This window comes from Tupaia chinensis, unplaced genomic scaffold (genome assembly GCF_000334495.1).
Source record: "Tupaia chinensis unplaced genomic scaffold, TupChi_1.0 Scaffold000458_2, whole genome shotgun sequence".
Lineage (NCBI taxonomy): Eukaryota > Metazoa > Chordata > Mammalia > Scandentia > Tupaiidae > Tupaia > Tupaia belangeri.
This window is the reverse complement of record NW_006159967.1, coordinates 308,591-323,488: the sequence shown is the minus strand read 5'-3', so window position 1 is coordinate 323,488 and position 14,898 is coordinate 308,591. Positions and strand designations below refer to the sequence as shown.

Sequence of the window (14,898 nt, the reverse complement as noted above, 5' to 3'; positions counted from 1 at the left end):
GAGGGATGGTCACGCCGCAATCCCTTCTCCTCCATTCTCCTCTTGGGATCTTGGGCATGCACGCACACGCGCCCGGTGTGAGTTTTAAGCCACCGCGTTCGGGACACGAACCGCGGTCGACTACGTGGGAGTCCAGCGACATAGCCATTACGCTAACTGCTGGTTCCCCATTTTCTTAGTTTTTGAACTCTTATTTCTGTGTGTCTGCATTTGACTCTCCTGGTAAAGCACTCCCTTGAGAACTTCTTGTTGGTAAATTCTTTCAGGTTTTGTTTATCTGAGAATGTTCTTGTCTTTTCTTGCCATATGAAGGATAATCTTGCCAGGTACAGTATTCTTGGTTGCAATTGCTTTTCCCTTAATACTTTGAATATATTTTGCCATTCTTTTCTCGTTCGCATTGTTTCCAATGAGAGGTCCACTGTTGGCCTGATGGGATATCCTTTGTAGGTAACTTGCCGTTTCTCTCTTGCCAATCTTAGTATCTTGTCTTTGTAGTTTTGGTCAAGCTGGCAAAAATTTGTCTTGGAAAAGATCTTCTTGGGTTGATTCTATTTGGGGTCCTGGATCTTTGAATGTCTCTCTAGGTTTAGAAAGTTCTCTTCCATAATTTCATGGACTAAATTATCAATGCCCTTATGAGTCTCTTGGCCTTCTGGAATACCAATTATCTGGATGCTTCGACGTTTGATGGCATCTAGTATTTCTCGTATATTATTCTCATTTTGGGGGGCAATTTTCTCAGTCTTTGTGGTGGATTTTTCTAGGCCAGCAATTCTATCTTCTACATCTGAAATTTGATTTTCTGTATGATCTGGTCTGCTTTTAATACTTTCAAGGGAGGTTTTTGACTTCCTGTATTATAGCCTTCATCTCTAACAGGTCAATTTGATTCTTTTTTATAGTGTGTACTTCCTCTTTTAGATCTTGCAAGAATTTCTTCACCTCCTGGAACTCATCAGTTCCTTTCTCCTGCAGTTCATTGTCTCTCTTCTCTTCCATCTCTGTTAGCTTTGTCACTACAAATATTCTAAATTCTTTTTTTTTTTTTGGAGAGGTTTTCGCTATAGGGCATGTGCGCTCACCAAAAAGATAGAGAGACAGAGAGATAGAAAGCGAGAAATCACACCCCAGGGGTGATGACCACGCCGCAATCCCTTCTCCTCCTCCTCCTCTCGGGATCTTGGGCACGCACGCACACTTGCCCCGCGTGAGTTTAAGCCACGGGGTCCAGGACTCGAACCACGGTCGACTACATGAAGTCCAGCGACATAGCCATTATGCTAACTGCTGGTCCTGAATATTCTAAATTCTTTATCTAACATTTCCATGAGTTTCATTGTACTGTCAAAGGATAAAGAGGAGTTATTCTTTTCCCTTGGAGGAGAGGTATTTTCTTGTTTTCCCATATTTCTTGTGACCCTGCAATGATTTCTAGTCATCTGATGGATGGTGCATTTCGTCCTAATTCTTGAATTTCAACCTTAGTGATCAGAGGTGTGCAGAAGGAGGTGATCTGAAACCTCTCTTCCATTCCATTTTTACTCTTTGTGAATCAGATGTAGTGGGAATAGAGGAATATTCTGACCCTAATTGTATTCAGATATGATCCTTTTCACTTTGACCTGTCTATAGACACTTAGTGAGTAGAGGCTCATCCCGCTTCCTGAACAGAAGTTTGGTAATCTTTGTGGTCTAAATGAATTAATTTCAATAATAATAAAGACTTTGAGGGCCAGCAGGTGGTGTGGTGGTAAAGGGTGCTGGACTCCCACATGGCTGGCCAAGGTTTAAATCCCAGACCAGGGAGCTTTGCTTTCTCATTTTCCCTCTTTCTCTCACACTCTGTCCCTCTCTGGTCAAATTAAAATAAATAAAGTTCAAAAAAATAATTCTTAAATAAACACTTTGATCATAATCAAAATCACAATTAATAAACTGTTACTATGACATTATATCACATGCACTAGAAAACAAGAGTAAATTTAGTCTCTTCTGAAAAACCTTGAATACAATCCTCAGAGTTGAATATTTCTGTTTTCCATCTACCCAAAAATGATCATCAAAATATAAAGTTTATACAAAACAATTATATCTGTTTCTATAATGAAATTCTAAAACAATTATTGCTATGCAACCAATAATCCTTTTGAGATATTAAAATTTAATGCACTGAATTATGAAGCATTTTGCATTAAAAAAAAAACACACAGAAAAATACATTGTGATTTTCCTAATGACCAAATAGAATTAAGTGGAGCTAAAGTTATGATGTTAGAATCTTTTTACCATAGAAATTATTTTAATATGGCTGTTTTTTAATAAAGAATTTTACCCGTATTTTGAAAGTTCTCATGAGATACATTCTATGGATATAGAAGTAACATTAAAATTTAAAATTATGTAGTTAATATTCTTTGGAAAAAGCTATAATCTGCTGATCTTTCCCACTTAATAATAATAAGCATACCAATATACTAAGACCCTTTTGAAAAAAAAAAAAAAAACTCATTTGACACCCATATCCTGAATGTCTATCCAAAATAATATGTTCAATAATTCTGCACAGAATTCTACTATAAGAATAAAGAATATCCAAAAATATGAAAAAACAGCAGAAAATATTCTCTCTCCCCAAAGGAACACAATAACTATAACAATAATAGGCAAAACACAAGAAATTACAGACATATCAGAAAAATAATTCAGGATATTTTCATAACTAAACCCTATGAGATACAAGAGAAAACAGATAACCAATCTCAGTAAATGAGAAAGTCACTACATGACTTAAAGAAGGAACTCCAAAAAGAGATAGACATCCTGAAAAATAATAAAAAGGAACTTCTAGGGTTAAAGATACAATACAGGAAATCAAAATCACCCTTGAAAGTATTAACCACAGATTAGACCATGCAGAAGAGAGAATCTCTGACCATGAAGACAAAGTTTCCAACTTAGTCCAAGTAAACTAGAAGAATGGGAAAATAAATACTGAAAATGAGGACAACATACAGAAAATCCTAGACATCATTAAATGGCTGAATATTCACATTATAAGTATTCCAGAAGGTGAAAAATGGGTAAGGGCTTAGAAAATGTCTTTTCATGATCAATCAGTTGAAAATTTTCCCATCTGCAATAGGCACGTGGAAATTCAAATCCAAGAAGCACAAAAAACACCACATAGATTTAATACAAGAAAATCTTTGCCAAAGCACATCATGACCAAACTAATAAAAATCAAAGACAAAAAAAAAAAAATTCTAAAACTGACAAGAAAAATACCAGGTTTTTTATAAAGGTTACCCCATTAGACTACAATGGACCTCTCAACTGAAACAACGCAGGCAAGAAAAAAATGAGAATACATATTTAAAATTTTCAAAGAAAAACAATTTTAATCAAGAGTACTATGTCTGGCAAAATTATCATTCATATGGGAAGGAGAAATAAAATTATTTTCAGATACATGAAGCTGAAAGAATTCGTCAAAAGTAGGGCAGCCCTCCAAGAAACACCTAAGGGAACACTACACCTGGAAAACTAAAGAGAGATAAATAGAAGTAAGAGACTACAAAATGAAAAGGAAAAAAATATATGAAATAAAATAAAATAAAATAAAATAAAAAGAAGAGTAAATGACAGGGCTAAGTCTGCACATATCAATAACAACCTTGAATATTAGTGGATTAAATTCTTCAACTAAAAGACAGAGAATGGCTCAAAGGATGAAAAAACTGGAACCCTTTATATATTGCTGACAAGAAACATACCTCACTGACAAAGATATACATAGACTAAAAGTGAAGGGCTGAAAAAGTTGTTTCATGTAAACAGAAATGAAAAAAAGGCAGGAGTTATGATACTTATATTAGATAAAATAGACTTTAGGATAAAAAGCATAAAAAGAGACAAAAAAGAACAGTACACAGTTCTACAAAGATTAATTCATCAAGAAGCTATAACAATCACAAATATTTATGCACTCAATGTCAGGGCCCCCAAATATGTAAAAGAAAAACTATTAGATCTAAAGGGAGATGCAGAATGCAACAAACTAATTGTTGGAGATTTCAACCCTCCACTATCACCACTGGACAGATTATCTAGACAAAAAATAAACAAAAGAGACACAGGAACTAATTGATACCATAAACCAAGAGGATCTGACACATAAACATAGGGAATTTCATCCAACAACTACAAATTACACTTTTTTTCTCATCTCCACATGCAACGTTTTCAAAAACTGTCCACAAAATGGGTCATAAAATAAGTCTATATAAATTTAAAAGTACAGAAACTATAGCCAGTATCTCCCCTGATCACAATGAATTTAAACTTGAAATCAGCTACAGAAAGAGCCCTCTAAAATACACAAAAATATAAAAACTAAACAACCTACTCCTGATGACTTTCAAACTATTGAAGAAATTAAGACTGAAATCAAAAGATAAATTGAAACTAATGATAATGAACACATTACTCTCCATAACCTTTGGGATACAGTGAAAGCAGTCATAAAAGGCAATGTCATAGCCATTAGTGCTCACAAGAAAAAAACAGAAAGGTGGCAAATAAATAACTTGGCATCACATATTAAGAAACTGGTAAGGGAGCCAGCAGTTAGCGTAATGGCTATACAGTGAAAGCAGTCATAAAAGGCAATGTCATAGCCATTAGTGCTCACAAGAAAAAAACAGAAAGGTGGCAAATAAATAACTTGGCATCACATATTAAGAAACTGGTAAGGGAGCCAGCAGTTAGCGTAATGGCTATGTCGCTGGACTCCCACGTAGTCGACCGCGGGTCGCGTCTCCGACCCGGTGGCTTAAATCTCACGCCGGGCGCGTGTGCGTGCGTGCCCAAGATCCCGAGAGGAGAATGGAGGAGAAGGGATTGCGGCGTGACCATCCCCCCTGGGGGGTGATTTCTCGCTTTCTGTCTCTATGTCTCTGTCTGTCTGGCGAGCGCACGCGCCCTATAGCGAAAAAACCTCTCAAAAAAAAAAAAAAAGAAACTGGTAATACAACAACAACAACCTGCCTCCCTCCCCTCCTCCAAAAAAAAGAAGAAAACAAATAGTAAAGACTAGGGCAGAGATAAATAAAATAGGTAATAAATGAATGATACTAAAAAGTCAATGAAACGAAAGCTGGTTTTTTTAGAGGATAAAGAAAACGATAAACCATTAGCTAATAAAAAAAAAAATAGAGAAAGGAACCAGACAGACAAAATCAGTAATGAAGTTGATAATATTACAAGAGAGATAATAGAAAACAAAAACATTATGAGAAAACAATATGTGTGACTATGTGCCAACAAGCCAGAAAACCTATAGGAGATGACAAATTTCTGGGCAAGTACAAGTTACTAGGTTAAAATAGAAAGCCTGGATAGATCAATAACAGATGATGAGCTTGAACCAGTAATAAAGAGTTTCCCAACAAAGAAAAGCCCAGGTCCAGATGGTTTCACCTCTGAATTCTACAAAACTTTTAAAAAAGAGCTAACTCCAATTCTTCTAAAACTAGTTCTAAAGATTGAAAAGGAAGGAATCCTCCAAAATTCATTTTATGATGCCTCCATTACCTTGATCCTCAAACCAGAAAAGGACATAACAATTAAAAAAAAAATTGACCAATATTGCTAATAAATACTAATGCAAAAATTTTCAACAAGATACTAGCAAACTGAGTCCAACAGTATGTTAAGAAGATAATATGCCCTATGATTGGGACCAGCAGTTAGCGTAACGGCTATGTCGCTGGACTCCCATGTAGTCAACCGCAATTCGAGTCCTGGACCCGGTGGCTTAAACTCACGCCAGGCGCATGTGCATGCGTGCCCAAGATCCCGAGAGGAGAATGGAGGAGAAGGGATTGTGGCATGGCCATCACCCCTGGCTGTCTCTCTGTCTCTGTCTTGCGAGCACATGCGCCCTATAGTGAAAAACCTCTCACAAAAAAAAAAAAAAAAACAAAAAAGAAGATAATATACCCATGATCAAATAGGCTCTATCCCAGAGATGAAAGGATGGTTCAACGTATGCAAAAAAATACATGTATTAAATCACATTAATGAAAAAGAAAGATAAAAATCTTATGATCATATATAGATATGATATAGATGCAGAAAGAGCATTTGATAAAATACTACATCGCTTCATTAAGACTTTCAGCAAAATAGAGGTAGAAGGGATATTCTCAACATAATAAAAGCCATACATATTAGACACATTGCAAACATTATACTGAATGAAGAAAAGCTAAACCTTTCATGTAAAAACTGGACCAAGACAAGGCTATCCATTTTCTCCACTCCTTTTCTACACAGTGTTGGAAGTATTAGCCAATGCAATAAGATAAGAGAGCAAAACAAAAGGCATTCAGATAGGAAAAGAAGAAACTAACTTTCAATTTGCAGATGATATGATTGTAAACATAGAAAACCCAAAGGAATCCACCAAAAAAAAAAAAATTCTAAAAGTAATAATTCAGTAAGGTCTCAGGATACAAAGTCAATATACAAAAATGTATAGCATTTTTATACACTAACAATGGACAGAATGGGACAGAATTCAAGAAAGAAATTCCATTTATACTAGCCACAAAACAAATAAGATACCTAGGAATAGGATGCCAGCAGGTGGCGTGATGGTTAAAGGTCCTGAATTCTCACATGGCCAACAGTGGTTCAAGTCCCAGCAAGCAGGAGGCTTGCTTTCCTACTTTGCTTTTCTCTCTCTCTCTGGTCAAATTTAAAAAATATTACTAACAAATGGAACTGAAGAAATAAATAATTCTTTAAAAAAAAAAAAAACACCTAGGAATAAACTTGGTCAAAGAAGTGAAATATTTCTACAAGAAAAATTATAAAAAATTGAAAAAAGAATTTTTTTTTAGTATGGTACAAAAAAAAGTGGAAGGAGGGACCAGCAGTTAGCGTAATGGCTATGTCGTTGGACTCCCATGTAGTCGACCGTGGTTCGCGTCCCGGACCCGGTGGCTTAAATTCACACCAGGTGCGTGTGCATGTGTGCCCAAGATCCCGAGAGGAGAATGGAGGAGAAGGGATTGTGGCGTTGCCATCCCCCCCCCAGTGGGTGATTTCTTGCTTTCTGTCTCTCTGTCTCTCTCTGTCTGTCTGGTGAGTGCACACGCCCTATAGCAAAAAACTCTTCAAAAAAAAATAAAAAGTGGAAGGACACTTCATGATCTTGAATTAGAAGATTAATATAATCAAAATATAAGTTCTACCCAAATAAATTTACCTATTCAAGGAGATTCCTATGTAATTATCTGAGACATTTGGGACTAGCAGTTAGCATAGTGGCTATGTCGCTGGACTTCCACATAGTCGATCGCGGTTCATGTCCTGGACCCGGTGGCTTAAAACTCACGCTGGGCACGTGTGCGTGCATGCCCAAGATCCCGAGAGGAGAAATAATTATCTGAGAAATTCTTCACAGAAATAGAAAAATAACTATATTGGGCCAGCTGGTGGTGTGGTCCCTCATGGACTCTCTCATGGCCAACTGTGGTTTGAATCCTAGACCTGGTGGCTTGCTTTCTCAATTTCCCTCTCTCTCTCTCTCTCTCTCTCTCTCTGTCTCTCTCTGGTGAGCATAGATACTACACTGTAGCAATTTTTTTAAACAGTAATAACAATAAATAAAATTAAGTAATTTTTTTAATGGAAAAACAATTATAAAATTGGTCTGGAATAATAAAAGACCCCCATATCATCAAGACAATGCTATGCCAAAAGAATAAAATAGGAGGCATCTCACTACATGACTTTAAAATATACTACAAAGTGGTGATAATCAAAACAACATGGGACTGGCACAAAAATAGACACACAGATCAATAGAGCAGAATAGAGAATCCAGAAATAAACAACAAATAATATAGTAAACAGATCTTTGACAAAGGGTAAAAGACAATGCACTGGGGGGAAAAAGTCATTTCAACAAATGGTGTTGATAAAACTGCAGAAAAATTAAATTAGGCCCCTATCTTTAACCATTTACAAGAGTTAACTCAAAATGGATCAAGACTTAAATATAAAGCCTCAAACTATAACACTACTAGAATCTGAAAGGGAACTAGTAAACTAGTAGAAAATGTATAAAACTAGTAGAAAATGAAGGAGAAACTTTTAAAGATATTGAAGTAGGCAAAGATATCTTGAATAAGACTCCTAAAGCACAACCAATAATCCCTAAATAGACAAGTGGGATTACATTAAGCTGAAAAGTTTCCTCGCAGCAAAGGAAACAATAATCAAAATAAAAAGACAACCCTTGGAATGGGAGAAAATATCTGCAATTATTCCTTACACAACGGGTTAGTATCTAAAATATATAGGAAATCAAGCAGCTTGCTCATAACAAAATGAATAATCCAATTTAAAAATGGGCAAATGAATTGAAAAGACAACTCTCCAAGGAAGACTTATGAACAGCAAAGAGGTATAGAAAGAAATGTTTGAAGTCCCTGTCATAAGGGAAATGCAAATTGAAACCATAATGAGATATAATTTAATCCCAGTTAAAATGGCTCAGATCAAACAAAAAATGATAAGTGCTGATGAGGCTATGGTGAAAAGGGAACATTTTACTCTGTTGGTAGGAATGTAAATTAGCTCAACCTTTATGAAAAACAATATAGAGGTTTTTCAAAAAACCTACAAATAGGGACCAGCAGATGGCATTATGGTTATGTTACTGGACTCCCATGTAGCCAAGCATGGTTTGAGATCCAGACCTGATGGCTTAAAACTCACAACAGGTGCTTGTGCGTGTGTGCCCAAAATCCTGAGAGGAGACTAGAGGAGAAGGGACTGCATCATGGCCATCTTTCCTTGGGGGTTATCTCTCACCTTTTGTCTCCCTCTGTTTCTCTAGGAATTGCAAATGCCCTATAGCAAAAAAAAAAAAAAACTAAGGAAATGCAAATGCCCCTTAACAAAAAAAAAAAAAAAAAAAAAAAAATCTTAAAAAAACAAGGGGACCAACAGGTGGCATGGTGGTTAAGGCACTGGACATTCCCACATGGCTGACCATGGCTCGGTTCCTGGACCTAGTGGCTAGCTTTCTGTTTCCTTCTCTCACTATATGTGTGTGTCTCTGGTCAAATTAAAATAAATGAATGAATAAAGAAAATTAAATAAATAATTCTTTAAAAAAAAAAACAATAAAACACCTACAAATAGACCTTCTCTATGACCTAGTAATCCCACTCCTTGCACTTATTCAAAGGATAGGAAAACACTTCATTGTAAAGACACTTGCACAGCCATGTTTACTATAGCATTATTCACAATTGCTAAAACATGGAACCAACCTAAGTGTTCAAAAAACTTAATGTTGACTGAAAAATTGTGCCACATATTATACACCTATAATAGAAAAGGAGATATGTCATTTGACTCAAAATGGATGACTATAGAAGACTTAATGTTGAGTGTAGTGAGCCAGACTTTGAAGGATATACATTGTATGTCCCCACTAAATTTTTGTTATGGCTGTGGTGAGAGATCTGAAGATATTATGGTGGAGAGGATAGGTGTAGATGCTAGAGACTACAAAGGGGGAGGTTTATAGAGAGTGGGTGGTGGATGGTGGATGGTGGGTGTGAGAAAGAATATTTCAGGACAGTAACATCTGCTTAAAAGTGTTGTCTGTTAAACCAGTCTGCAGAGTGTTTCATGAATGCTTTTTTGAAATATGAAAGTTTAAGTGCAATAATGTTTAAAGACTATAAACGATAAACTTAGGTTTACAAGAAAAAAAAAACTTTTTTGTATTATATGGAAATAGTTCACACTAGTGTGTATTTATTAATTTGTCATCAAAAGAGCACTTTGCCTAAAAGAAAGGACTGACAAGTGTGCAAAATGCTTACAATCTTTTGTGAAACTACAGCCTATCATTAGTTTGTATCTGTAAGTTATTGTTGTAACTATTAGCTGTACTTCTTGTTATATACAATTTTATACTTTGAAACTTGTATCTGTGAATTTGCAACTGAAATTAATTTTGCCAATGTTTTCTGAATGAACTTAATAAAGCTTCTGATGTAGCATGCAAAAAAATAAAGAATAAGGAATATATCAAATTTTCTGTTGTGAAGTAGCTCTTATACTTTAAAAAAAATTATTCCATATTCTGAGTATTCTTCTCTAAATCATTTACTAAAATGGTGAAAAACTAATATAGTCTCTAAGGACAAGTATTATTTTATAATTAGTGCATAGAGAAAATACTATGTGTAATATCCACCTACTTTAAAAAATAAATAATAAAAACAGCTTTCAATGAATTAACTATAACAATAAGATGAATTAACTACAACAATGAGCTTAATTTTGTCTTACTGATTAAACCCTTAAGTATCCCTTTCTAATTACATTAGACTGAAGTGATCTGTGGATAGATTCAGAATAAAATGACTCTACTGCCCAATTAAAAAAAAAAAAAACATATGCATGCTCCAAAAGACAGTAAAGAAACAGACTATTAAAGGATTGTAAGATGAATTACAGAGAAACAGACTCACATGAGAGAAATTAGAAAGAGATGCCCTTGGCCTGCTAGCCATGGAGCATCAGTTCAATCAGACTCTCTGGTGTCAACATCTATTATTTAGTGCCTAGAGCATTCTGGGCTTGTATTAGCACCATGGGAGCAAGATCAAAGAGAATAAAACACAGATTCTGCTCTTGAGCAATTTGAAATCAACTTAGGGGTGATATAATTAGCACATTTGTATCTCTATAGAACAGGGCTGAGAGAAACTTTAAATCCTAGAATGTAGAGCCAAAACAAGCAGTCACAGAAGGCTGGGATAGCCAGAGACCTCTCCAGTGTAGTGTAGCTTGAGCTGAATGAGCAAGAGTTATGATATTCACGGATTTTATTGTCATTTGTGACATTCTAGAACCCCATTGCCAAAGCCTGTGAAGAGTCCCACACTCCCTGTTGCCCACATTATATATGTATGTGTATCATAGCACTTAATCATTTTATTGCAATTATTCATCCATCAACAAATAGTTACTGAACACCTACCGTGGGCCAGGCATTGTTCTAGAATCTTGAGATAACATTCGTGACAAAATGTCTGCCCTTATAAAATATATATTCTAGTAGAAAGAGGCAGACAATGAACTAAAATTATCATAAGTACATTATAAGGGACATTAGAAGACATGGCAAAAATAGAAAAGGGTGAGAAATAGAGGCAGAGTGCAGACTGTAAATAGGAGGGTCAAGGCAGACTTCATTGATAACATTTGAGCAAAGATGTTAAAAAGGTACAGGAGTGAGCCAAGCAGATTTCTGAGGAAAAAACACCCCAAGAACTGGGAAGTGTTTGCGCACAGGCTAGGAAGTAAGTGAATGCTTCCTTAGCATGATTAAGGCATGGTAAAGAAAATACTAGTAGATGGAATAGAGTATAAGAGGAGGAAAAAAGGAGGTAAGGCAAGAGGTAGTAAAGATGCAGATCATACAGGACACTATTTCACTGCAAGGAATTTAGCTTTTACTCTGTATGGAACAGGAAGTCGTCAAGGTTAGAACATGGGAGAGATTCATTGTGATACATGTTTTAAAGCCATCACTGACTGCTATGTTGAAAACATTGTGTGTGTGTGTGTGTGTGTGTGTGTGTGTGTGTGTACGCACGCATGTGTGCACTATGGAGGAGAGCAGGGAGAAGGATAGCAGCAGGGGTCCACTTAGGAGGTTCTTATATAACTCGGGAGTGAAAGCCTGGTAGCTTTGATCACTAGTCTATATTCTAAATATTTTATGTATTTCTGTCAATACCTACCAAACTTTGAGCTTTCTGAGGCTAAGAGCTGAATTTTATTCAGCTTTCTACTCATGATGTCTAGCACTGTCTAGCTATCATTACACTTTTAGGAAAATAGTTGTGGAGAGAAGAAAGAAGAAAAAGGAGATGAGAAAGAAGAAAAGGGCCAGCAGATGGCATGATAGTTGAGGCACTGCATTCCCACGTGGCTGAACATGATTCAAGTCCCGGACCTGGTGGCTTGCTTTCTGGGACCAGCAGTTGGCATAATGGCTATGTTGCTGGACTCCCATGTAGTCAACTGCAGTTTGAGTCCTGTACCTGGTCGCTTAAACTCACGCCAGGCATGTGTGCGTGCATACCCAAGATCCCAAGAGGAGAATGGAGGAGAAAGGACTGTGTCATGGCCATTCCCCCTGCGGGGTTATTTCTTGCTTTCTGTCTCTCTGTCTCTCTCTGACTTTCTGGTGAGCACACACATACTAAATGAAAAACTTCTCCAAAAAACAAAAAACAAAAAAAAAAAAAAAAAGAAAGAAGAAAAAAGAAAAATGGAAAAGAGAACAGTAAGGCACCTGACCAAAAAAAGGCAGTTAAAACACAGGAGATCTGGGGCCAGCAGGTAGCATGGTGGTTAAGGCACTGGTTTCCCACATGGCCAATTATAGTTTGAGTCCCAGGCCATGTGGCTTGAAAATCACACCAGGCACATGCACATGCATGCACAAAATCCCAAAAGGAGAATGGGGGAGAAGGGATAAGTGGCATGGCCATCACCCTTGGGGAGTGATTTCTCATTTTCCTTCTCACTTTCCATCTCTTTCTGTCAAGTGAGAGCATGCACCCTATGGCAAAAACCTTTCATTTAAAGGGGGGGAGGCGGCACTCAACTTTCTTCAAGCACCGAAGTTCTTGGCTAGCCAATACAACACACATGCACACACACACCCCAAATCACACACACACACACAAACCAAAAATCAGGGCACACACACACACACACCACAAATCTGGGAGATCTAGTATAATCTGCAAACAGAACAACTTTGTGGAACTGCAAACTCATAACTTAACTTTAGCAATTTGCCAAAGGTAAGGGCCACCTGTCCATTTGTCCTGCTTCCAACAGAATCAGGTCTTAAATAATAAAATGGCACTACCTAGAATCTGACAGCAAAGACAAAGCAGCCAGATTTTTCTTCTCTTACTTGAAGAAGTTTGTCGTAACGCTCTGCAGACATCAGGAAGCGTCCATCTTCAAGTTGCATCTCCCTATTTTCCAGCAAGTTGTTCAAAACAGGCAGGACATTCCTCTCCGCCTTTTCCAAGCCTTCCAAGATGAGAGTTCTGCCTTCTGTGGCTGCACGAACTGCACACTATTTCCAAGAAACAAACAAAAAAGATTACCAAAGATAGCAGAGCCTCGCCTAATTTTACTTTTAATTCAAATTAAATTTGTGATTGCTATAGGGACTGGGAAGTCAGGAAATTTGGGTTCCAGATATTAATTTTACTTTTTTGCCTATATTTCTTAGGCAAGTGATTTTTACCTCTTTGGCCCTGTTTATTCATTTGTAAGGTGAAGCGATTGGAAGAGATGATCTTTAAGGTTCTTTTCAGCTTTAACATTTAGATTATACAACAGTGAAACAGAAAATTCACAGCTACCTATGAATAGGCAACCTAATTAAATAAAGGAACAGATTCCATAACGAGAAAGGAGACATGAAGATAACATTCTGCCCTGTCTATCCCACAAGCTTCACATAAAGATCAAATAAGCTAGAATCAAATAAGCCTGGCGACTGAAGATTTGTACGCATGAGTCATCAACGGAATGAATTCGGGTTTAGTGTAATGCTCGATAAAGACAGCATTACACACTTAGCAAAACAAACCAAAAAAAGTCAGGTTGTTCACTGGTCTCCAGCAAACTGACTGAACTGATACTATGAATCCTCCAATAAATTTAAGAAAATTAGTAATTGAGAAAACTGGGATATAAAGTAGACCTCCAAATGACAAGAGACAGGAAATTTTTAATACTAAAAATTATTACTAAATATGTACCCAAAAAAATCCCAATCATCCTTTAGCTGACAGGTCTTAAGCACTATAGGAAAAAACCTACTTTTTGATTAAAATCCTTGCAAATCTACTAAAAAAAAGAAAGAAAAAGAAGACCTCAGGCATTTTCTCCTCTACATTCAATGACAGGCAGAAGATTAACGGTGTTAAATATATATTATTACTCCTTATCTAAAAGTGATCTTTGGGCCCAGTTGGTGGCATGGTGGTTAAGGGCACTGGATTCCCACATGGTCGACTGCAGTTCAGGTCCCAAACTTGGCGGCTTGCTTTCTCACATTCTCTCTCTCTCTTACTCTGTCCCTCTCTGGTCAAATTAAATAAATAAATAAATAAACAAACAAACAAAGTTAAATTTATAAAAGTAAAATCCTTATCAAATCCTGTTACAATGTGTTTAAAAAAATTTATAAAAAAAAAAGTTATCTTTGGTCTCCACGAACTTTCATTCTCTTAAAAATACTGTTTCTCCTCTCTGCCAGCCCATTAAACGTAGGTGATGTCTAGAAGTACATCCTTAACACATGGCTCTTTCTACCCTACAAAGTACTCCCTTGGGTGATCCTATTCAAATTACATAGTTCAACTCCCTCCTTTATACAATGATTTCCACTCAAGCTCTCCTCAAGCTTCAGAATCATATAGTCTCATCACCTGGATGTCTCCAACCCAGTCCCATAAGTATCTCAGGCTCCCATTTGTAATACTGAATATATCTTATTTTCCCCAAAACCTGCTTCTTCTCTTATATTTTCTATTTAAGATAGGAGCACCATTCATCCAGGCTAGAACCCTTTATTCAACTTCCTACATTTCAATTTATTACCATAGCCAGACGATTTTACCTCCATAATATTTATTTATTGAACTCATCCTTTTTAACCCCTTCCTAGTCCAGGCCCTCTTTACCTCTCAGATTTCTACCCTATCAGTTCAAGTTCCCTAATTTGGCATATAAACTTATCATACTACAGCATCTACC

At 36.6% G+C, this 14,898-nt stretch overlaps 1 protein-coding gene across 1 annotated transcript in view; it reads right to left on the bottom strand.

Moving 5' to 3' along the window:
• The window catches only part of VWA8 (von Willebrand factor A domain containing 8), a gene marked incomplete at its 5' end in the record, with an annotated part of 402,506 nt that overhangs the window by 328,006 nt on the left and 59,602 nt on the right, over window positions 1-14,898 (bottom strand). Inside the window, 1 exon segment of the mRNA XM_006155509.3 lies at window positions 13,037-13,204. Coding sequence (XP_006155571.2) covers window positions 13,037-13,204 — 168 coding nt within the window.